The 25670-nt window shown below is 45.1% G+C and overlaps 1 protein-coding gene across 1 annotated transcript in view; it reads right to left on the bottom strand.

Moving 5' to 3' along the window:
* Positions 1 to 25670, bottom strand: part of COL26A1 (collagen type XXVI alpha 1 chain) — a 209243-nt gene that overhangs the window by 17980 nt on the left and 165593 nt on the right. Inside the window, exons 5-7 of the mRNA XM_065418468.1 lie at positions 17128 to 17281; positions 10084 to 10200; positions 7593 to 7745 (exon numbers count right to left, since the gene is read on the bottom strand). Coding sequence (XP_065274540.1) covers positions 7593 to 7745; positions 10084 to 10200; positions 17128 to 17281 — 424 coding nt within the window. The remainder of the gene's footprint in view (positions 1 to 7592; positions 7746 to 10083; positions 10201 to 17127; positions 17282 to 25670) is intronic.

Genomic DNA, 25670 nt, shown 5'->3' with positions numbered 1-25670 from the left:
TCTTGCTTAATTACTGAATCCTGCTGCCAGTCACCAAAGCAGACTGGATAGCGCCCCCTTCAGGGAGCTGAGTGGCAAAAGGCTGCTACTGCATTGTATAGCAATAGGGTTTTTTTGAAAGCCTAGATGTCATCTCTAAGACATCTGGTTTCCAATGATCCAAGAAGTCATGTATGAACTCTGAGTCTCCATGTGGCTGCCCAACGCACTGGTGTCAATGGTGCTGAGCGACTGCACCATTATAGCAGCCCGAAGCACTGCCACCAAACCGATGTGGTAGCCAATATGCAGCCACCAGGTTAAGTGCCTGGGTCCAGCATATCAGCCCAACACACTAGCTATGGACCCATATGCTATTATACAAATATTTTGCAGTCTACTAGGGTAGCACCTTTCATTTGAAGATACAAAAGCACTGTAGACAATACACCTCTACCCCGATATAACGCTGTCCTCGGGAGCCAAAATATCTTACCGCATTATAGGTGAAACCGCGTTATATCAAACTTGCTTTGATCCGCCGGAGCGTGCAGCCCCCCCCCCCCCCCCCCGAGCACTGTTTTACCATGTTATATCCGAATTCGTGTTTTATCGGGGTAGAGATGTATGTAATTTTACAGATGGAGAGACTAAGACACAGAAGTTAAGTAACTTGCCCAATGCCACATAGGTAGGAATAGAATCCAGGTATCCTGACTTAAGTGACGATTCACAGTGCACTGCTCTAGCCACTTGATCCTAACCAATTCCATAGCCTCAAGAATTTATTCCTCTGCTGGCTTTGTTGCTGTTGGCCTTAACTGTAATCAACATTTCTCTAGTCTTCTGACCTTCCTTTGGATTCATAAACAGGGGCAGTGAAGGACCAGGTGAGAAGAGACTCACAGGCATCTTCAAAACTTGAAAAGAAAAATGTAACAAAACCCTTCAATTAAACACTACAATAATACAAGCCATGCTACTTCAGCAGTTCCTTTTGGGAGAAATGGGATGGAAGTGCTAACTATTGCTTGAAGAAACAATTTATATATAATCTATCACTTAAAAATAACTGCATCTTTGCTGCAGACTCCCCAACCATGGGGCTCTACCAGGGTCTGATCAATGGATACTGCATAGCACAGTTACCCATGACAGAAGGCCTTCTGAAAAGCCAGATTTTCCCCAGCTACTGCCCCCCACAATCTAGAAACTTCCATTTCCTCATGCCTGTGATCTCAAACCTCCACACGTCCATTCCCCCCAGATTTTTAGCTCACTGGGCTACCATTAGATGGGATTCTTTCCAGGCATAGAGGGGCAAATTCTACAGTGGTACATAGAGGGGTTGCTCTATATTTACATCAAAGATCAATGGTGGTGTTGCGTACTCTGCACTGGCATAAATGAGAGCAGAATTTGGCCCAAAAAAAGGAGATGAGTCTAGTATAGACATTTTGGAGGATTTTCACCTTTGGTGAAGCAATGGATGTTGGTCACGGATAGGGGTACAGTAGTGATGATAGATCAGTGATCTGATCCAGCGTGACATACGCTAGGGAACAGCCATAATTCCAGATGCCCTCAGGGACAGGGCATCTCTGCACTGGAGTCCAGGAAGGGAACCAGCATGCCTTGAACACTGAACCTAGGTCTCTTCTGGGGCAGAGTCAAACACACAAGGGCTGAACTCAAACAGGTAATTCCTTGACCACCGTTTTTGACCGTAGCCATCTTTCCTTCTTTGCGGCCCAGAAACAAAACGTCTGAGAATGCTTTCATGTTCAAAGGGAAAGGTACCCAAGTGAAGTGTGTAATCCAATTAATCTGAGTTTTATTTGACCATGTCAAAATCCATCAGGGTTTGTGAGTGAGACGGAATCGGAAAATGAGCATCGAACAGCAGAGAATGCATTAACCATTTCAGGGGATTTTTTTTTAAAAAAAAACAAGCAGTCAACAAAATTAAACATCCTTAGGGGAGGTGGGATGGGGTAGTGGGGTTGCAAACTAATAGGATTTAATTATTGCTAAGGGGAGTGAATGTGTGTTGCAGAAAATTCCAGGCAAAGAGGATATTAGGATGATGACAAACAGAGTTACTCCTCACAAATCCACCCATCTTGACATTAGATCAATTCGACTCAAAGTTATTTATGAAAGGTGCTTCTCTAATTGTGACACACGGGGGGGAGGGGGGAGACTCTGCTGGGGAGCCCTCGAGCTCAATAGCTCAGCATTTGGGCCGTGCAGCATGCTGGGGTGAAACTCTATTATCGCTCCTTGGTAGCGCAGCCATGAAAAACTCACCGAAGTACTGGCTGGCTCAAGAGGACCAGCACAATGTTTCCTAAATTCCTTCTATGGGGAGAATCCTGTCCCTCTCCTCCCTTGTCATATAGGGCTCCAATTACAACACACCTAGTGCATATCCACCATACATGGGGGTGGGATTTGGGGAGTCCACATCCCCCTCCTGCAGTCCCTCTGTATCCCCACAAAGCAGCAGGTCAATCTGGGAGATCCAGTGGCTACCTGCATCCTCCGGTCTTTCCCTCTCCATCCACATTGGGGTCAAAGGAGACCCTGGGACTTATGCAGCTCAGGGCTACAGTAGCAACCACAGAGTAGCTTCAGGGTCATTCAACAGCAAAGAGATGGAGGATCCCCTCCCCCCCAGCGTGGCTCTCACTGAGCTGCCTGCAGCAAGTCCAGCTACCCTGGCTTGTCGACGTAACAGGCCAAATTCTGCCCTTGGAGGCAGGGGAGTATCTTTCCCATTTAAACCACCCTGATGTACAAGTTGCTCCAGACTTTCCAAACTCCCAGCTGGCCCAAAAGTGCTCTAACAAGCCAACTGTTCGATATGGGCAGGGCTAGGGATTTGAGCACGTAGGAAGGGGGAAACTTAAAAAGTGGCTGAAATCTATCCTGAGAGGCAGTGAAGCTTGTTCACCTGTGTAGCAGCCACAGGCATCCCGGGTACCTGGATGTGCACAATTTTCACAGCCACTGGAACAGTTTTCTAAATGCCAGCCTCAATCTCTCTCCTCGCTTTCCCCTCCCCGCCCCCCCCCCCTCATTCCTCCTGCTCCGTTCCCTCCCACTCTGCTCTTTTCAGAAAGGCCAGTGGATCAAGCACTGGATGGGGAGCCAGGAGATCAGCGTTCTGTTCCCTACCCTGCCACTGAACTGCTGGCTGACCTCTGGCATGTCCCTTCCTTGCTCTGTACCAGGATGGGTTTCTATCTTAAAGCAGCTCACAACAGATATAAGACAGTATAACACCCTCTGATCAGAGCAAGGTATTATTTCCCCCTCCCTCTCCCCAGAAAAGACTCCTTTCATTTCATAGCCCTTTTGATGAGGGCTCTAAGATAATGTACCCAAAGCCTGCCCCTCCCATCTTTAAGTGCCAGAGCACACAAGTTGCCCATTCACCTACAGACACAGTGGCAATACCAGGTCTTGTTTAGAATCTGGCCCCTCTCAAATGATTCCGTGTTAAGGATAAATTCTCCCCATTAAAGGCTTGATTTGTTGAGACAGGATGGAAATGAAGTAATCCTGCCTTAATTTCTGCCCGCTACCTGATCTGGAGAGAGACAACTGGGACCCATTTCTCTACCGCAGTGCAGCGAAACCGTGAGAAAATGCTTGTCTCCCCCCTTTTTGGCTTTTGCCTGCTGATAAATGCTGCCAACAGGAACTTGTTGTGATTAATAAAACACTGACATTAACCATGATCAGGCAGAACCCGAACACGGGTTAATAATAATCGGATACAGCTTTCTCCCACAATGTGGGTACACATGCTCATTAGCTGGGGTATGCTTCCCTCTGCTGTCAGCAGATGGGATCTTATGGTTATGGTTTTCAGATGTGCTCCATTTAAAAAAAAAAAAAAAAAATCCTGTCTGGCATTTACCGAGCCAGATTCTACTGCCTGTTGAGAATTAGCTTTCCACCAATCCGCGGCAGCACAAATCAGCTAACAAGAATGAAAGGGCAAATCATATAGAATGATTACAGTAAGATCATCATGCCATATTAGTGACCTATCCTATTAGTGAGCCTTGTATTAATCACAAGAAGAAAAAATAAGTAGGGATTGTTTAGAGTTTAACACTTAGCTACAACAATGATGGAGGCTCTATGAAAATCTATATTAGACAGATAGGGTCTGGATCAGATATAGACCAAAACTCTAAAATGCTTAGCATCACTCTCTGCACCTAGGTGAGATTCTAAACCTATTAACATCAGTAGAGCCAGGATTTCAACAGTGGGTAGAAATCTTGCAAGGCCATACACTGGATTGAATTTCAGTGCTACTGAACATTTGTGGAAACTAGACCAACATGTATACTGAATGTACATCTATAGAAATCAGCCGAATGCCATGATTCTTGCCAATTTCCAGTCTCAAAGATTTCATCTGACTGAAAAAGTTGAGGATGCAAAATTTCTCATACAATGTAGTCACCTACATAAAGGGGCAGTGAGTAACAATTTTCCTTTTGAGGATTATGGGGATGGAGAGAGGGAATTCTGATATTGTGAGACCAAGACAAGAAGTCAAGATAAAGCAGTATATGGTCTTCAAAACTTACTGTGTCTGCACTAGGTGAAACATTCTATGCTATCTATTCTGTTCAAGTTCGCATACCATGACTACGTTGCGGTTCCCACGAGCCTTCTTCTGCTCAGGTCCCCACAAATTTAGTTTAGGCCTACAGACTATCGTCTTCAATCAATTGGAAGTAACACATTCATAGATTCAAAGCCAGATGGGGCCACAGTGACCATCTAGTCTGACCTCCTGTATAACAGAAGCCAGGGAAAATTCATGGTTGAACTAGAACAGATTTTTTTTTTAGAAAAACATCCAATCTTGATTTTAAAATTGCCATTGTTCTGTCTGATCAAAGTACTCATATTAGTAGGAAATGCCAGGGATTTTATAACTTTTTTAAAAAAATAAAAGGGTAGAGTCTATAATTCAAGGGGAGATTGCTCAATGGGCCAAGCATCCAGGCTAGTTTCTGTGCCAATTTGAAATCAGTGGCAATACTCCCATTGGCATCACTGAGTACAGGATTACGCCTCAGCTTTGAAACATTCCTGGACGGAATGACTGGGTAAAATCATTCTTCCAAGGCAGAGAAATGGGGTCCCATGCAGTATGTCTCTTTCATGAGACTAGGGTCCTGGCTGCTTTTCAGGGCTACCCAGGAGAACATGGCACTTTTCACAAGTACATATGTTTGTCAAAGTTCATTTTTTCCCTACCACTCTTTCATGCTGGCTGATTGCTGCCCTCCAAGAACAGGCGGTGTTTCAGTGGTTCTGTATCTGTCATTTTCAAAGTGCTTTGGGATCCATTGGGATGAAAGACTATGGAAATACACAATGTTATGATTGCATCAACACACAGTAATTGGTATGATCCTCTAAGAAGCCGGCGTGAATTTAATGCAAAATCTCCTAGTGATAGTAAATACAATGGTTCACTCTACATTTTGCTAAAAGCCTGGGTACTGAACCACAATGAATTTAATCCTGCCCATAATACTCTAAATAATTTAAGACAGAGCGATGCTGCTAAAATCTTTAACAAATTAAAAATACATCCACTTTCCTTCAGGAAAAGGAGGGTGAAGTGGGAGGTAGGTGGAGGGGAAGGAAATCCATAGATCATTATCAGACACAAAGACACTTACTAATCCTGTGGCTGTAATTACAATATTTTGTCTCTGAAGCCGGAGGTGAGGAGAACAGCTGGCACTGTTTAGGGGTAGGGTGGGTATTGCATTAGTTTTCCAGCACTTTACTAGCCAAAGGGAAAATATTGCTGAGTTTCAAAGTATCACTACTGGACCCGAGTAGTAGAACTCCCTGCCAGAAGTGACCAGAACAAGCCCAAACCTGACAGTGCGCAGACTGGTGTGTAAAAAGTACCTTTACTAGAATGCCTTTCCATGCTCTTAAAAATATAACTAAACAAACAAGTACAATATTTTAAAAAGCCAGCCAGTGCACCAAAATCCATGCCCCTCTGCCTACAGGAAGGGAAGGAGCAAAACACTTTCTTATCTTGGGCTGTCAGGTTTTTTAATTCTGTGCAGTACATAGATGCTAGGGTTTATAGATTCACTGTTTATAAAGCCGGAAGGGACCACTGGGATCATCTACTCTGACCTGTGTAATACAAGCCATAAGACTTCCCTGAATTAATTCCTGTTTGAACTAGAGTATATTAAAGCATCCATAGTATTAGGTGCTATGTTCAAGCAACTGCTAGACAGACAGATGGGGGGAGGGAGGGGCAGCAGGAAACTAGATCTGTATTTATTGTGTGCCTATGTTTTAAGCCTAGTTGCATTAGTTCTGATTTGTACCCCCATGTCCTGACTCTTGCTTTCAGTTATCCCAGGTGTCCCACTGAAATCCCAAAGCAGATTTTAGAACAGAATTTGGCTCAGAGCATTATGGTTCAAACAGGAAGATTTTCCCTTTCCCTGATTGAGAAGATTGGAGAAAAGAAGGGTCAGTTTTGACACCACAATACCACCCCCACCCTCTTATCAGTAGATCACAAAGTAGATGTACTGATGGGGCTAATCTGGGGCACAGAGAGATGAAATGACTAGCACAAGGGTCACCCAATAGGCCCGTGGCTGACCTGGAACAGAACCCAGGTCTCCTGAGTCCTAGTCCAGTGCTCTAGCCACTAGGCCACACAGCCTCCCCCCTTCCCCTGATGTAGAAGACAATCCCAATGCAAGACTAGCGAAGCAGAGTCAGCAGGGGGAGCCATTTGCAGGCTAAATAAAGAGTCTACAAACATGGCAGGAGCACTGACAGGCAATACAATGAAAGAAACAAGCAGATGATACTGTCAGGTTCGGAAGGGTACAAGGAAGCCACTCAAGAAGTATGCTCCTTTGTTATTCCAACTTGTACTAAACCGCTGAGGTTCTCATTGCAACTTTCCACCCTTACAACTAGAATATTCTAGGGCTGCCACTTTTGAGAGGTAGTTTGGTGGGTCAAACACGAGCGTCCTGACATTGTGACAGTTGCTCTGTGATGTCAGGCTCTCAGCTCATTGTAGTGCCCCATCATCGTGTTATCACCTAACATCACACGGGTTGCATCATCAGGATGCAGCCTCAGTTTGATTTGGAACCCGATGAACGTCCAGCAAACTAGGCTTGCGTGCGGTAGTTGCCTCTTTAAAATTGGGACAATCCCAGAAAAACTAGGACATGTGGCAGCCATAAACCCTCCCCCATAACCCCAGTCCCATAAACTACCCAGCTACGCTTCTTAATCCAGACTCAAGTAACAACCTGAATGAAGAGTTCAGGTTCATCAGCAGGGAGAGATGGGACAATTTGACTTCTTTCCTCCCCCAAAACTTGTTCCTCTGCCTAAATACCCAGCAGGATCCATAAGAGATGCAGGTCATCTGGTCTCCTCCAGTGAAAGCTGGGACATGGCAGCACTGGGCAGGGAGGGGAAGAAAACATCTAATTTCCTCTGCACAGGCTACCAGCCTGTCACTCACAGATGCACCCGGAAAGATGTGGACACTGAAAGAAACCTACTTTCTTTTTCTGCTGTGGGCTGCAGAGAGTAGAGAACCCCTTGTTGGACAGGGAGCGGAAGGCCTGGGGTGGCAGGTGGCCCCGGAGGTCCCGGAGGTCCTGGGATCCCAGTTTCTCCTGGAAGTCCTCTTGGTCCTGGAGGTCCCAGAAGCCCTGCAAAGAAATAGAAGAGGAGATTTCTGACAAGTTGGAGACACATTAGCAGATGTACTGGGGCAAAGAGTAAGTACAAAGCCCACCAAGCTGCTGGAAAGAATTTAGTCTAAGTCTAGAAATGCTGTTGCCCAATAACAGGAGCTGTCAGAAGGGCTGAGATGAGCATCTCTTCACCCTTGGATCCAGTTGCAGGGCTCGGGCTGTGCTGGTGAAGTCTGTGGCCAGTCACAACCCTTACATTGGCAAAAATCCCAGTAAAAGGAAAAGTCTCTGCTCTTGAAGGATGGAATGTTCTGGGCTTCTGCTGCTGGTGAGGGATGAAGTGTACCATTTAAAATGATTCTAGAAACTGCTACTATTCAGTGTGGAATGGAGCAGTGGAAGCTACACAGAAAAAGGGTTAATATTAATAGTATATTAATAGTAATACTTTGCAGCTTCCATTTTCAGAGCACCACACAAGCCTTCAGGAAACTTCCATGACACCCGTGAGAGGCAGCTAAGTCCGCATCATTATCTCCCTCTCCCTGCTTTTATAGATGGGGAAACTGAGGCATGGAAGGATTAAATGATTTCCCCAAAGCCACAAAGCAAGCCAAGGGCAGACCTGGCATCACAGTTTAGCACTGCCTGGCTCCCAGCCTTTTGCTGAGCCCATCACACATTGATTCCTGCCAGGTCAGAGATGAAAACAGGCAGTTATTAATAGAGCTGGTCCAAAAAATAAATTTGTATGGAAATTTTTCATTTTTTAACAGAAATTTGAATACTAAAAAATTTTGGTTTTCAGTGAAAATATTCCAATTTTGGGGTGTTTGGTGAAAATCAAACACTTGTAGCAAAAAACCCAATTTTCCACTGAAAACCCCTTGTTTACTAGTTTTAAATGAGTGATTCTTTTCAATAAACTCCACAGGATGCGCAGGACAGAACAGCTTCTCTGGGGAAGAGTTTGAAGATTTCTACTTGAAAAAAATATTCATTATCGACCGAACTGGTAGGAAATGGGGGGGGGGGGGGCAGAGAAAGAGAATGAAAAGCAGTAGTTTTGTCTCAGAACCACATCTGTTAAGTGAAATAAAAGCCCTTTCACTTGGCTTGAAATTTCATCAGGCACCTGACAAGGACAGCAATACAGTCCCGATTAGCAAAATGCAGAGGATTTTAAACTTTTGTTAGAGGTGTGGGGTGGGCATTAGTCACCCCTGAAAGTCAGCTCACTCTTATTTAGCGGACCTAAATATGGATAATTTGGGGTTGAGCCTATTTTGCTTCAGTTTCCCCATCTGCAAAACAAAGATCATAAGGACTGACCGGCTCAAGGGCATTGTGAGGTTTAACAACTTAAGGATGAAACTCACCCCTGTGCAGAGGGTCCGCACATGGGCTGGAGTTCTACATAGGCCTCACGCTGCAATTCTGCGGGGAGGGGAAGAAATCACCCTAATGTTCAAAGGGCTTTGAGTTCCTCCGATGGAAGGCAGCGAAGAAATGCAAAGTATTATTCTGAGCGACCCTCTCAAGCAGGTCAGGAACCCAGTCGTGCAATGGGCAGATTAATGCGTCTCTCTTTGGGGTTGGAGGGATCTCTTGTTTCTGAGGAACCAGAGTCAGACATCCTGGACTAGACCTCAGCCATTTTCAGGACCGCAGCAAATGCCAAGACGTCTCTGGGGCCACTCTCACATTTAAGGCACACTCTGGGTTTCAAATGTTTCCCTGGCTTGGAGATTTATGAAGCACTGCTAATCAGTACGTATGAAACACGAACGCCGCTTGTCTGGCACTTGACGTAGCATTGTCTCCATCACAAGATTTAGTAACAGTTAAGTCTCCTAGCTCAGGGATAGGTTGTACTCAGAAGGGAGGGCCCTATCTATAACACTTTCTTTTAATGTAGACAGCATTATTGTTTCAATGTTAACCATCTGATTGCTTGATGTACCTGATGAGAGAAGCAAAATTCCTCCCCATGAACTAGGCATGCTCCCCTATAGCAGGACGCAGCAATGAATGGGCTAAACAGGAAAAAAGCTCTTCTCTGCTTACTAGCTGGACAATGACTGGTTTTACATCTCCTATTGGATGCTGCTGGCATCCCAGAATAATCACTCTTCAGCTACATGGAGGGGCTAAGAGGGTGTCTACGTTAATTTAAAACTTTCGGCCCAGTCCTGGGAGGGGCTGAATGTCCTCAGCACTCACTGATCTGTGGGAGTTGATTCAATGGGACCTAAAGATGCTCAGCACGTCATGTGATCAGGGCCTTTCTGTGCAGAGGAGTTTGTCCAGAGTAAGATGAGCTTCCTAGCATGAGTTCCTCTCAGAGACTCACCTGGTGGCCCTGCTGGCCCTCTCTCGCCAGTTTGTCCCCTGTCTCCTTTTGGTCCCGGTGGTCCTGGAAGTCCAACTGGTCCAATTGGGCCTGGGGGCCCAATCTGCCCTGGTAGCCCTGCAAACATTCAAATAGGAAACTCGTTGGAGCTTAGCACACTGGAGTTGTTATACGTGCTTACACATCAGAAAGCAACCCAAAGAGATTTTGAAAGGTACAGCTGACTCAGGGGGAGTCCCTGCTCTGTTTGGCTGGAGCAGAGGAGAGTGGTGTTGACCCCGTGAGTGCCAGCCTACCAGAACACGGGGCAGGAAAGCTCCGCTCACCGATCACATGCTGCAGACAGCAGCATCTATGCTAGTCAGCAGATCATGCCCATTGGAGTGTTGATTCACAGGGCAGCATGCTAGCCAGTGCCTCCATCCTTGTGTTAATCTAAAATTGGCATGGCCCCCTTCCCAAACCAGTACACTGACATGGCACAAGGCAGGGGTTTACAGAAGTCCCCCACTCCCTCCTTCGCCTGCTTAACCCAGACCCAGCCTTTAGTCCCATACAAGCCTAATATGACATGATCCAGTTGGTACCTATGTGAAAGCAGGTACTACACTGACTTCCACTACCACAAAGAGATTGTCTATTACACATCAAAGGAGTGGTATGTCTCCTCCATGCACTTAGTACTTCATTACATCTAATATATGTCCCAGTTAATACAAGCATTGCCCATGTCAAGAAACACACATGATTGAACCAAACCCAGCGTGGCAGCTAGATGTTACCCGTTTGTACCATTGAGGAGCGTGCTGAACAAAAATACATGGAGATACTTGCAACACAGTGACCCCAGTTAAGTGAGTTACAGAGCAATTCCTCGGAAACCCTGGGTAAGCAGACAGAAGGCACAGAGAGCAGGGTGTACATTGTACGCAAGCAGGAAGGCAGCTCTTCCTGCAGGCTCTAAGTTGAGGAAAGGTTGAATGGTTTAAACATCTCTGCTGTTTCTTTTGGGCTGACTAATAATAATAATAATGTTTATCACTTATATAGCCTCGTGCTTTAAACACTATGACTGTTCTTGCACACACAGGTAATACGTGCTGTGGCTCTCTCTCTCTCTCTCTCACTCACTGACCAAACACTGCTTAATCCTGAAAGGTAGGTAAATGGTTTTGGCCCCAATGAAAAGTGACTTGCCTAAGGGCACTGAGCAAGTCAGTGTCAGAGACAGGGTTAGAAAAACTCAGGAATTCCTGGCTCCTAGATCTGTGCTACCAGGGACTTTAGAATAGTCAGAAAGAGAGAGAGCTGCAAGCCACAACTTTGGGGAAGTTTAGTTCTGAATGTTCAGATTTGGGGTATTTGTTCAGGCCCAACTTTACTCGTAAATGTAGCGAATGGAAAACGTAACTCTCAAAACACACAGAGGGCAGGTTTCATTTTCATACACTTTTAAACTGTCAGATAGGGAAATGCCACCCTTTCTCTCCTCTCCACCACAGCTAGATATCAGGAGAGGCACCAGCCCCTCGGACATCGCTCCCAGCTGCCTCTGGAGGGGTGGGTTACATTGGCTGGCCAGGTACCAGCTTCACAGCCTGTGCGCAAGGGATTGAAGATCTTGCAATAAATGCTGAACACATGAGATCTGCAGCTCCAAGAGCTTCAGATAAGCATTGGAGACCAAATCCTTAGGGTATGTCTACACTATGGAGACTATAGCATCATAGCTAAGTTGCTGTAGCTATACTGACACAACCCCATAGTGTAGATGCAGCCTACGCTGATAAAAGGTGTTTTTCTGTCGGTGAAGATACACCACTTCCCCCAGTGATGTCAAGGGAGGCATTTTTCAGTTGAATAGCAGCTGCATCTACGTTGGTGGTTGGGTCGGCTGGGGTTGTGGTTTTTTCACACCTCTGACCGACGTAGCTATGTTGACCTAATGTTTAAGCGTAGACCAAGCCTGAGTTACCTTTTTGGCAGATGTGGATCTGATTCCCATTCTAGGTACGCAGAGCATACTTGGGGTACAGAGCTCACGCCCCAAATGCTCATCCAAACTATCTGCATATCTTGGAGATGTTAACCACAAGAGAACAGATCCCTAGTCCTTCCTTCTGGTTTGTAAATATTGACACAAGTATTTTTCTCACAATGTTTTGGAACGTCCACTGCTTATCCCAGCTGGATCTGGAAACGAAAACGATTGGATCGGATTTGAAGGGTTTTTTAAAAATTAGACTATTTTATGCCATCAAACAGAGTTCTGATTTGATTTGAGTGCAGAGCAAAGTGTCATGGAAGGTTTTTCATTTTTCCCAAACAAGAGTGTTCATCCACAGAACACAAAGGCTTTTCAATGTCTAACAGGGCCAGCCTCGTGGATCTGGTATGGGAGTCATCTAACATGACAAGATGATAGATTTGGCAAGCTCAGGTAGGTGTGCCTTGGTCCCTTTAAGGAAAGAAGGCCATCCAAGCAGGGCACTGTAAGCAGCCACTAGACCATGTACCAAAGCAAGCACGCGCACACACACACAAAATTCGGAATTGTCGTCACTGAGAATTCCTTCCTGCACAGAGGGAGGAATAAAAAAAAAAAAAAATTGACTGTTTTCAAGCACAACGCACTGAGCTTGGGTCAAAATATGCCCTTGATCATATAAAATGGCCTCAATCATCAAGTTCAACCATTATAATTCAACCCTGTTAACTTGTACAGACTAAGAGCCATCATTTGCTGCCAACAGCCTCAATCGTGCTGTTACAGAAGAGATTTAAAGGAGATGGCACTTATTTCCCTGCAGGTAGAATGTGCTAATGGAAGGACCAGGAGCTGCAACACTGAGTAATGTGTCAGACAAATGCTCAGACTGGTGACAAATGGTGTTACCGGCTCAAAAGAGACAAATGCAAAAAAAATAGGATACAAGAAAAGAGAAAACAAAACCGGTGGGTCAGGTCTGTAGCTAGTATAAGTCAGCGTAGCTCCAGTGAAATCTTTCGGTGTTGATTTACACCAGCTGAGACTCTGGCTCAATGTATATATCCTTGAAAATGAGGAGAGCCGGCGAGGGAGAGGAACATTGTGGCATATTGGCTAGGGCACCAGACTAGGACTTAGAAGATCTGGGTTCTACTCATGGTTCTGCCACGTGATCTTGGCCAACTCTCTGTGCCTCTTTCCTTTCCCATCCTTTGTCTGGCTTGTCTATTTTGATTGGAAACTCTTTGGGACAGGGACTGTCTCTCACGAGCTGTTTGTTTGTACGGTGCCTAGAACAACGATGCCCTGATCTCAGTCAGCGTTTCTAGGCACCTAGCTATTTGTAATACAGGTAAATCATCATCATCAGATGTGGGTTGCTTTTTTCACTGAGTAACACATTTGCTAGCCCCTTTTGCCTCCAACTATCCATCTGGAGCAGCAATTTTATCCCTCCTTGTGCAGCTGGTATTCTAAATTCCCCAACATCTGAGGACAGAGGAAAGTCTGCCCTGGGGAGTTAATGCCATGCCAGCAAGGGAGAGGTAAAACCCAAAGAAGAAACCCAACTTCTCTGCACCTACAGGGCACCACATCCCCACACATCCCTCTCCGGTACTTCCCCCACCCCAAATTATAGGAGGACTCTTTCATCTGAAGCTCAGGATCTGGGCTGTACTGCATTCCTGGAGGCACCATAGATACAGAAACAACATTTTGTGCTTTGAAAGAGAAAAAATAGATACACCAATCACTTTCTCTTTGGCACTGGCTACTCAGATGCCTTAGACTCTAATTAAAAGAGCAGAAGGGTGGAGAGGAAATGTAGATGAAAAATACGTCTCCCATTACCCACTAGCTAAAATCTGAGTCTTTTTTTTTAATCCTCAGTTAAATACAGGCCTGTTGATTAACGAGCTGATCAGAAAGGCCAGTGATGCAGCTGTCTCAACAGTTCTAATTGCTTTTAAAGGACTGTCTATTCTAACTCCTGTCAGTCAGGGAAGAAAGATCAACCCTAGTAAACAGTAGCAAGTTTTTCTGGATCTTAGCCTGGAAAGGTCTCAGCCAGTCAACACTACAAGGGCATTCTGAACCATTCCCACCGTTCAAAGCTTCAAACCCAAACCCACTTCTAATGGGAACCACCCTTGGAACAACAATGGCAGTGGCCTAGGCAGGAGGTAACTTCCCAACACTGTGAGAGAACAAGGGAAAATATCATGCCCATGGACCCCTGAAGTGGAGTAAGGAAATTTAAGTCAGATGGGTGGAGTCTTCAATCTTGTTCCTGGGCAGACACTGATGAGATGAAGTGCAGGTGCAGAGAGACCTCAAGAGCAAAAATAAATGACATGGGGAAGAAGGAATGAGCATCTAATGGACGCTTGGGGAAACGCTGCTTTAATTCAGTTATTGGCAACCGTAGTTGTTGTGCTAAAAATACTTTGCAGCACATATCGTTAGAAAGCCTCCCTTCCCTGTTGTGGCATCCTGTCCAATTATAAACAAGGATTACATCTGGTCTGCGTTGGCTGCATCCGTGCACCGAGCCGGCTGCAGCCGTGAAGGGCTGCCATAATAAACTGCTCTGGCAAAAAAGGAAAACAAAAACCAACTCTAGGCCCGGTGGAAGATACAGAAGAACGCTGGGAGCCGGGAAAGCAATTGTCAGACAGGGCCTTGGAAGCAGAAAGCGAGGATCTTGACGTGAGCGTGCCAAGGTCAAAGAAACACACGCTAGGAGATCTGTCTAGCCAAGACGGCTGAGCTGAAGATTTGTTGTAACTTTTTTTTTTTTTTTTTTGCACACCACAGGAGGGATCATAAAACAGCCCAAATCTGTTTATGATCAATTTAAAAAAAATATATTGTCTAGTGCCACTAATTTATCATTAACAGAACATCTTTCCTGTTAATACATCAATAGCCTTCCAGCCCCGGGCTCGCTGCCAGAGAAGTGCTACATTCTGACTACAATAGATGAGCATTAATTGTCCTTTCTAGAGTACCCCCAGGGTGTCTCGATTTTTCAGGAATGTTTCATAGTGAAAATCCCCATCCATTGGGTGTAAACATTTTCCTTACAAGACACAGGAATACCTACTGCTCCTAATGGGAGCTTAGCGTCAAGGGAACCAGGAGTCAGCTCTTAGTGATTTCTTGGGCCAAAACAAACAAACAGTTTAAGAACAGACCAGTAAAGCTGGCAAAATGGGGCTGGAATGTTTTTTTTTTCCCCCTGAGGTTGGCCGCTTTCTTCCTGGGATGCAGTTGCTCTACCCTGCGGAGGCTGAGGAGCATGAAAAGAAGCAAAAAGCTCCTCACTTTATAGAATAGCATCCTCACCAATGCAAGAACAGCACTAATGGGCTTTGAGGAAATCATATCCAGCTCCCCTTGACTGGAAGGATGGCTTGAGGGAAGGATTAAAGAGGAGAAATAGGAGGTGATCCTGCAACGTTCCAGAAAACGGTACAGGATTTAGTTTCATTTTTACGTTATGCAGTTCATCTGTAACTCACAGATCTCTTCTTTCAGAGAGAAGGAAAAATGCAGTCCACAGAGCTGTGCTGCACCAGCGAACCGCCTAAACTGTGCACGCGAATCCCACGTTCTACTAGTGACAGGTAGCTGCACCCAAGTATACCCTTTTGGGGGGGTGAACACGAGATCTGTGTTCACAATTTAGCAGAGAGAGACCCTGAGCTCTGGGAAGACAAGATTCACAAATGGTCCTTACAGCTATGACAGGTCAAATCAAACTCCCACATCTGAATAGCCTCCAGCTGTGGGGAAGTGTGGCTCCAAATCTCACCATCATTGGTTCTACTCAGGGCCGGCTCCAGGCACCAGCCGAGCAAGCTCGTGCTTGGGGCAGCAGATTGTACGAGGCAGCATTCCGCCCAATCCTAGGCGGCACGGCCACTTTTTGTTGTTGTTGTTGTTCCTCTCCGGCCACCCTGTAGGGGGCGGCGGCGCGGAGGAGGGGAGCGCCCTGCAGCAAGCCCAGCAGGGCAGCCCGCGTCCTTCCCTCCCAGCCGACCGGAGCGGCTTGGAGCCCTCCCAGCAGGCGGCACGGCCGTTGGGGCCGCGTGGCGAGCGCCCCACTGAAGCCCTGGCTGCCCCCCTTCTCTCTCTCCCCCCTGCTCTCTCCCCCCCGCTTGGGGCGGCAAAAAAGCCAGAGCCAGCCCTGGTTCTACTCCATCCCTCCAAGTTAGGCTAAGACTTCTGAAAACACATCTCTGTGGGGTTTGTTTTCTCTTTGTAATGTATATTTTCAACCAGGCTGAAGCTCCCACCGCTTTGCTGCAGGTGCAAAGATAACTGCAGAGGCAAATCTGATGACCTGGGCCAATAACCCTCCAGTGTGCAACTGCCCTAAGGTAGCTGGAGGCACAAGTGCTGGGACTGGCACATGCAGTTCCCTGTAGGCTCAAAAACATGGGCACAAATGTCATGGGTGCAACTTACATCTGCCCATCTGAAAACCTTCTCCTACAACTCCCACTGTCTGACCCGACAGCTAGAAAGAACAGGAAATATTTCACTGCGAGTCATGGATGTGCTCAAACCCAAGGCAGTTTCTAAGACCAAGTAAAAACAAATAAAAGCAAGTTGTTCTTCACACAGCGCACAGTCAACTTGTGGAACTCCTTGCCTGAGGAGGTTGTGAAGGCTAGGACTACAACAGGGTTTAAAAGAGAACTGGATAAATTCATGGAGGTTAAGTCCATTAATGGCTATTAGCCAGGACGGGTAAGGAATGGTGTCCCTAGTCTCTGTTTGTCAGAGGGTGGAGATGGACGGCAGGCGAGAGATCACTTGATCATTACCTGCTAGGTTCACTCCCTCTGGGGCACCTGGCATTGGCCACTGTCAGTAGATACTGGGCTAGATGGACCTTTGTTCTGACCCAGTACGGCCATTCTTATGTTCAAGTTGCATTGAAGCACCTTATTCATTAGTTATCATGCATAACTCACATTTGGATTTGTACTGGGAATCTGACACTACAGAAGGCAGTCAGAGCGAATGCCTGGCTATATGCTTACCAGCTGGTCCCACCGGCTTCCTCAACACGGTCCCAGGATTTACCAGGGGAATAGCATCTGGGAGCAAGTCGTCGTACCATGTGGCTGTCGTCCTGGCGATTGGCAGGTCATTCTCTGAAGTGGGGGCACGCTCTGCAGACTCGAGCAGAAGAATCTAGACACAAGTCACAGGAAGAAAAACGTAATTGGGAAAGATGGCTCCATACTCCATAACGCTGGATTCCGAGAGGAACTTGGCTCCGGAAGCTCCCATTGAAGTCAATGAGAGATGCTGGGCAATCGAACCTCTCAGGGTCAAGTCTATAAGTGACTAGGTCCAATTACTGCACTCCAGGGACTCTACTGTGTGCCCTGAACCCCAATGGGCTTCAGTGTATTGAGGTGTTTGCAGGGAGGTGCTGAGCATCATTAGTATTAGGGAACGGAGCCTTTCACCTCTCTAGGTCGCTTGTATAAATGCAGCTCAGGTCAGTAACAACTTGTTGAAGGGAAGCTTGGCAGCCTGTATGAAATGAATTTCGGGGCCGGAGAACTGGCACCAGTGGCAATTTTCAAAATTCTGACAAAATTTTGAAATTTGAAGAGGGGAATTTGGACAACATTTTCCCTGATGTTCAGACACAGCTCAATTATGGAATTAAAAAAAAAAAAGTGGGGGGTGCAGGGGAGGTGGGGAGAACAAAGAATTTTTTAAATGGTGGCAATTTTTCCTCTTTTCTCCACACAGCTCTGCTCAATAGTAAGTCATATTACTCAAAATGCCAGCTGTATCTGAGTTATGGGACACCACTTCCAAATAATTAACAATCTGATGTTTTCTGGGTTTGAACTGTTTGGGCTATTTAGAATGTAGGCTCCTTGGGAAAGGGGACCATATCTCCCTCTGTGCATTATACAGTGCCAAGTACACTGACATCACTGTAAATACAATATTACTATTATTCCTCTATGGCACTATAAACAGAGGCCAAGAGGAGGGCCACAGAGTCAGCAGGAATTCAGAGCACTTAGCATCTGGCAGAATCAGGACCTAATTTCCTGGGGGGGGAGGGGTGTCAATCCACAAGATTATATCTCCAGCAGAATTTTCTCTTGAAATACCATGTTGAGGCAATGGCTCAGTGCTGACCTGAGAAAAGTCCCACAAAGCAACGCAAGTGCCCTTCCCTATAGCACCACATTTTCCCCTGTAAGTCTCCTAACCATATAGGGGATGTCAGCAAGCCTCCCAGACTTGGGCTTGCGCTAGTGCCCTGGAAATAGCTGTGTAGACAGCGCTTTGAAAAGTTGCGGCTGAAACCACCCCCGCCAGTAGTTTAATGGCTCCAGTACCGGGGTGCTGGGGCTGTGGCAGCACCCTCGGCTTGAAGTGGTTTCCATCATATACAGGGTTTACAATTTGGTTCATTGGCTTTCAGCACCCTCACTAGGCAAATTGTTCCAATGTCCCTGTACAGAGTTCTGTGAGATGTGGTGCTTTAGGTTCATAGGGGTTAAGTGTCTCAATCTAAACCTGGCTAGTTTCCTACCCCACCGAGCTTTGTCTGGTTTTGCACCCAAACCAGCTCATTAGCTCAGGTTTTATTCTGTCCCGACTTCCCCTCATGCGATACCATTGGTTTTGTAGTAAATGGTATCCTTCCTGCAAGTCTTTTTTTGAACCAGCCTATAGAATTGAATAGAGAATTATATCCCTGCAATAGAAGTTATAAAGTTAACCATATGCTTAAGTGCTTTGCTGAACAGGGATAGACTTTATCTCATAGTTTGCCTGCGACCTTTGTTCAGGGTTCTGTCTCCCAAGAACAGCTAACGAGATTGCAAATAATTGAAGGGCAAGGCAAGAAACCTTTTTCTTCAGAGCTGCCTTGGGTCAAAAGTTGCCATCAACTATTGTTCACAAAAGTAATTTATATTTTAAAACTGTAATGAAATCTCTGAAATTATTTGTGATCATACTAATTATGTTGTCCCCTCAGGGGAAAGTCCTCTGGAACTTAATAGGCATGAAACCAATAGGGTCCCATAGAAGTCACTCTGGGCATCTACAGAATTTAGGCCTGGTCTACACTAACCCCCAAATTCGAATTAAGGTACGCAACTTCAGCTACGTGAATAACGTAGCTGAAGTCGACATACCTTAGTTCGAACTTACCGCGGTTCAGACGCGGTCCACACGCGGCAGGCAGGCTCCCCGTCGACTCCGCGGTACTCCTCTCGCCGAGCTGGAGTACCGCAGTCGACGGCGAGCGCTTCCGGGATCGATTTATCGCGTCCAGACCAGACGCGATAAATCGAACCCGGAACTTCGATTGCCAGTCGTCGAACTACCGCGGTAGTGTAGACCTGGCCACAAAAAAAAAAAGTCACTGATTTTCTTTAGGATTTTGAAACCGAGCTATGGAACTGAACAGAGAACTGTATCCTTGCTAGAGAATTCCACGGGTTGGTTTCAAACTTCTATAGCAAGGACACTATTCTCCATCAAATTCTGTACGACTGCCAGCTCAGCCCTATAGCTGGATCAAAGATTACACGGAATAATTTGCTCAGAGAATATGATACAATCTGTCCAAGTTATTCAATGAGTACTATTCAACCGGCTCAAGTCTTTGCTATCCAACCTTAGAACTGCTTGGGACTTCTAAGCTGTTGAGTCCTCTGAGCCCAAACCAGTTTTGGAAAATGTACTTAGAACTACAGTGCACATCTTAGTGACTGTTAAATATATGCAGTCAATGTGGAACAGTGTGTTCTGGATTATTGCGCTACGCACCTTTAAATCCTTTACAGCATTTATCAGCAGAGCACTCATTTAAAACAGGTTGTTTTAATGCAAAAGACTCCATTGCCACTGTTCTGTGTTGATTATGTGGTAACACGTTTTTATTATCACCCACAAAAATGACTCGGAACTGTTCCATTCCAGACGTGAACTTTGGTGGAACTCCATCAGCTCCGCTAATAATGCAATGGTACAGGGCCCTAGATGCCTGCCTTTCGCTGTGTTCTGCATACCCCCCTAAAACTGTTGTTCTCCTTGATTAAATGTGTTCCTTTAACATAGCACCTCTAACAAGCATCAGAGCACTTAGTTTGTGTAGAGATCGCATCATTTCCCCCAATGCTGAAATGCAGCCTCCTGGGCATTGAGAGGCAGAAACGGTTATAATTCAACATTATCCAACAGTTTTGGAAGGGAAGTACTAGGATAAACGCTGATTCAGGAAAGCACTTAAGCACGTACTTAAGTCACAAGTCAATGGGACTTGTGTGTGTTTAAGTGTGTTTTTTTCTAAACTGAGACCATAGTTCCTTCAAAACTGGAACAAGAAAATAATTGGATGGAAGAAAAAGAGTGCATCGGGCCCACTGAACTAAATTCACCCCAGGGCTAACGTAACTGCAGGCTTTGGAGTTAAATTAGGGGTCAGTGTGGCCTCGTTTCTTGATGGTGGTTTCCTGCCTCACTCTTCATCAACCTAGTGTTCAGAAAGCAAGACACCAGGCCCTGTGAATAACGACCTTGAAGTCAAGGAGGGAGTTCGACTAGTTCGCGCCAGCAGAGATTCAGTTCCTTCGCACTTAACCTAGCTCCCAGTTTAATTAATCTCTGCTGTGCCCTTGTCAGACTAATGTGTTCCGCAGAACGTTCGTCATTTCTGGCTTTGTCGCATTATTGGCTCCGCCATGCATTGTACTACATAAATTACACACTTCATCCTTTTTGTAAGTTTAAAAAAAAAAAAAGCATCATTCTCCTTTAGAATTACACCATGATTTTATTATGTAAAAATCAATGCCGCACATAAAGGCTCAAAACTACTGCAGTCATCTCTTACTTAGCATGATGTAGCTCAGGGGTAACTTCATTGAAGTCAATGGGCCTGATTTTCCTCTTACACCAATGTAAATCAGGAGAAATTCCATTGGAATTTCACCCCAGGGATTAGAGTGAATATTTGCACACATGGGCTGGGATAGTCAAAGGATTTGGGTGCCTAACTCCTCTAACTGCCTTCGGAAATCCCTCCCATGGCACCTTTTACCTAAATCAAGCTGGAATTTGTCTGTGAAAATATTCCTCTGCCATAAAAAATTGTGTGTGTATTTATCATTCCCATAGAACAGCCTTGCAAAAGCATCTACCATCCTAGGCACAGAATTTCCTTGGCAAAAATAAGTTGCATGTTGTTGTGGGTGAATAGAAATGTTCAACGTTACTTTAGAGAAATTTAAATATATATATATTTGGGGGGGAGGAGGGCAGGGAGATATTTTACAGTGCATGTCTGGTTACAGAAAGTGAAGCGCAACATTTGCCAGCCACGTGGGCCAGTCTGAGGGTCACAGGCTCAGGGAAAGGATTTCTCATCAAGCCTGATATCTATAAGAAGTGAGGGCTGGGAATTATTAGGCTGTAGGATGAGAGGTTTTTAATTGTCATTCTTAATTATAGTAGTATGTAAGAATGAGAGGTAGGCCAGATCTGAACTTCCCCAAGTGTCCCGATCTGGAGGATAAATTCCGCTCATTAGCAAGACCACAGGAGCCAGTTTTGACATTCACACATGGCTCTTGATCCAAAGTTTGGGTTGTTCAGAACTAGGTTTTGGTTCAGGCCCCCCCCAGTTAAAATTAGTCATGAAATTGTCCTTTACCCTCCTGGTCATTTGTTTTACATTAATTGAGCTGCAGAAACCTCAGAAACTCCCGTTTTAAGATTTGTACAAAGATGGTTTCAAACCTCATCCTGATTTTCATTCTGGTGAGTAGCAATCGGCAAGATATTAAATGAACTGCTGACTGGCAAGTTGCCTAAAACATTCTTAAAAGTCACGGCATTGTTAGAAATAGAAATGTGGGCTCTGGAACCGGACCCGAGCAACAGAAATCTAAGGGATTTACTTAACTACCTCTTTGTGGGGTGGCATACCAGGCACATGATGAAATGTTCACCACCAGTGTGAGCGACATACAAGACCACGAAACATCACCACTTAATAACAGTAGCACCCACTCTACAGTACCTGTAAGTATCATTGCCATACAACAGAGGAACAGGAATTTCCATTCTTGAGGACTTGTGAGCACTGTTATAGTACTATATGGGAATATTCAATCTCTAGTATTTATGACTACTGCTGTGTCACTGTGGGAGCTAGTTTCATTTTATATCCTTCAAGGGAAGAGGTGAACCCCATAAAACATAATTGTCATATGCATTTCTTAAATCTATCCCCCCTCGGAACAGGTCAAGAGCACTTTAACATCTGTATTGCAATTGTCGTCTTTTTGTTACTATGGTTCCACATAATTGTACCTAGTAATTAAAAAAAGATAGGGTTATAAAAGTGGAGTGTGATATTATATTCTAAATAAATAGGGTGGATTTCATGTAGCAGAAAAAAAACAACAGTGTATTGGTCTAAAGTCTATACATGTTTAAAAAATTTCCTTTAACCTTTCGCAGACTTCTGGGCAGGGTATCGCCTTACGAGGACTGTTTTCATGCAGAAAATATGCAGATCATTTATCAATCACACAATGAATCAGTCAGACACAGGATTTGTAATGTATCTCTTTGCATTTAAATCACCGTGAAACGCCACAGACTTCTTAAAAGTAGCGTCAGGAGATAAGAATGGGTTATATCGACTGGGATCAAATATTGCATTTGAACAATTACCAAAAGATGAGATTAATATCACATGATCTGTAACCCTTGGATAGAGTTTGTGAAAAGATATGGGTGTATAACAGAATAAAACAAATGGGATCCTTTTATGCGATAATACAGATGTAAGTTGTCTGCATGCCTTACAAGAAGAGAATACTGTATTCATGTCTTACAAGAAGAGAATACTCAAAGGAGGCAATAAGACTGCATAGAGCTGGATTCTGCTCTCTCTCACTCCAGGTTTACACCCTTTAGACTTAAGAGATTTAATCAAGATTTACACTGGTGCAGTTGACGGCAGCATTCCGGCTCAATGTTTTTCTAGCTAGTGGAAAGCCTGTACTATGTGTTAGGGGTAAAAGAAACCCCACTCCCAAAAGGCTGGTCTGACACAATTGGAATCTGCTCTCATACCGATGTAAAGTACGAGTACCTCTGCTGAGGTCAAATGGTCCCACAATGGTGTAAAACCAGATTAAAAATGAGTTAAGCGAAGCCAGGCCTACTGCATCTGTTAGTTTTACCATATTCTCCCCTCTCTGCTTCCTTTCACCACCCATTCTGCAATTGTACACCTTGCCCCCTTTTTGATTCTCCTTCACCCTGCTTTTTCTCCTCTTCCCTGGATCCTTCTTTAATCTGCACTAAACAGATCGGGAACACGATACCTGAGCATGAGTCAAACTTTCAAACCTACAACACATTAAAAAAAAGGAATACCACCTACCTCTGATATAGTGTTTTTCCATCAGTAGAACACAAAGTGGTTTACAAAGGAAGGTAAGTATCATTATCCCCATTTTACAGGCCCAAGGTCATCCAACAGGCCAATGGCAGAGACAAGAAATAGAACCCAGGTGTGCGGAGTTCCAATCCAGTGTTCTAATACTCTCGGCCATACAGCCTTCCATTTGAGTGGGCTAAGAGTTAGCAAAGTGAGGTGGTCACCCATCTCTAGACCACACACAACATAAATTAGAGCTGAAGTAGGAAAGTTAGGAAAGCAACCTAACCTGACATCATGTTACACAACTCTTCCTCTGCATGGTCACAATGCTAAACATGACAATTCTGGACTAGTGCCACTGAGAGCATAAGGCATTTTGAGAAAATGAGCGACGTCTATTTCATGCTCTCTCTCACCCTCAGATAGCATCTAACCATTTTGCCTTAATGACTCCTGTGTTTGTTTCTTGGTTATTTACACCTGGTGCCAATCCACACATCCCTCATTACAGAATCAGTGGGATATTTTTGCTACCTCTAACATCAATCCAACATGCGGGGTGAATTGAACATATCTCTTACAAAGTGAAAGATAAACTTTAGTTACATCCCCCTTTTATAGGTTCTGCAGACCCACAGAACGTTGCTCTACTGCTGACCACAAGTCCCTTCACTTACCGTCTGATAAATGAAGTGAGTGGGGAATAAACCATCTTTCCATACCCATAATGCTCTGTTGGGCTTTTTTGTGGCTTCTCCCCATTACCTGGACATGGTCAAGAAAGTGGTTTTTTGCTCATGTGACTAGCACATTAGTGGTTATCACAGCCCATCCAATAAGCATCCACCCAAGTACACAGAGCATTCAAAGCCAGCTTGCTGCACACTAGTTCTTTCACTTGACCTTGGCTCTGTGCATCTTGGCCATTTACGGAAATTAGAAACAGTAGAGGTCAGGGGCCTCACCCCTTTGGGTCTCTGAAGCACCGGCCAATTTAAGACAGCTGATCTTATCCATTCCCATTCCATGAGCTCACAGCAGCCATGCTGTGCTGAAACTCTAACGGGAACCAAAATCAGCAGTTATTCATGAGTGACCTTTACTTGATTTACAGTCATTGTTTCATTGCAAGTGTCTCCCTTGTGCCAATGCAACGCCCAGATATTTGTTGATTTTGGTTTGTCACAAATAACCTAATTAATTATCCCAAAGTTTTCAGCACACACACACACACACACACACACACACACACACAAAATAGTCCTTCAGCTATAGCATATACACAGCAATGGAGTAACTTCTAAAGCTGCTTGGAGATCTAGCCATATAAGATTTATGGCTGTGAACGGCGATTCCTCCTCCTGAGGAGATGTCGCCCACCTTGCAAATGCTGCAGTTAGCAATAAGTGACTCCCAAAGATTTAAGACATTCCTCTTTTGTTCCTGATAAGTCTGAAAGAGAGGAGTCAGGTCAAAGTGACCTTTTTGCTGCCCGTGTGTCGTCTCTCCCACACTGGCTCCGGCAACTCCCTCTGCTTTCCAACTCATGATATTTTCTTGCATAGTTCGGTTGTAAAGCAAAACTTCCTACGTTGGCGAGTTTTGCTTTGCCTGGCACCCAGCTGTGCTTCCACTCAGTATGTTTCACGTGCTATGCAGGCAGTGAAAAAGTGAGGGAAGAGAAGGAATCAGAGCATCAGAGGGAGCTCCCTAAAGCCAATGCTGGTGAAAGGAGATTTCTGGGGACCCAAGGGGAGTGGGGAAAGATAAAGATGAAATGAGAGGTGGGCATGGTGAAGCATGGTGGAAGTGAAGGAAAGAGACAGAGGTGTGAGTGATAGAGGAATTGCTGCCCGCAGTTCCTCCAGGTCCTGTCAGTGGTGTGGGTGTGTCCACATCACCAGTCCACTCCTCTCTATTAGTCACTCGAATCCTCATTGCTCTTCTCTGCCAGGGACACATGGCTAGAGAAGGGAGCCAAATGCTGGTCAGGGGAGTGGGTGTGTGTGTGTGTGTGTGTGTGTGTGTGTGTGTGTGTGTGTGTGTGTGTGTGTGTGTGTGTGTGTGTGTGTGTGTGTGTGTGTGTGTGTAACACAGTACGTACATATTCCCTCCCATCTCTGGCCACATGTCAGA

The sequence above is a fragment of the Emys orbicularis genome, chromosome 17, assembly GCF_028017835.1.
Source record: "Emys orbicularis isolate rEmyOrb1 chromosome 17, rEmyOrb1.hap1, whole genome shotgun sequence".
NCBI classification, from domain to species: domain Eukaryota; kingdom Metazoa; phylum Chordata; order Testudines; family Emydidae; genus Emys; species Emys orbicularis.
This window is presented reverse-complemented; position numbering and strand designations above follow the sequence as displayed.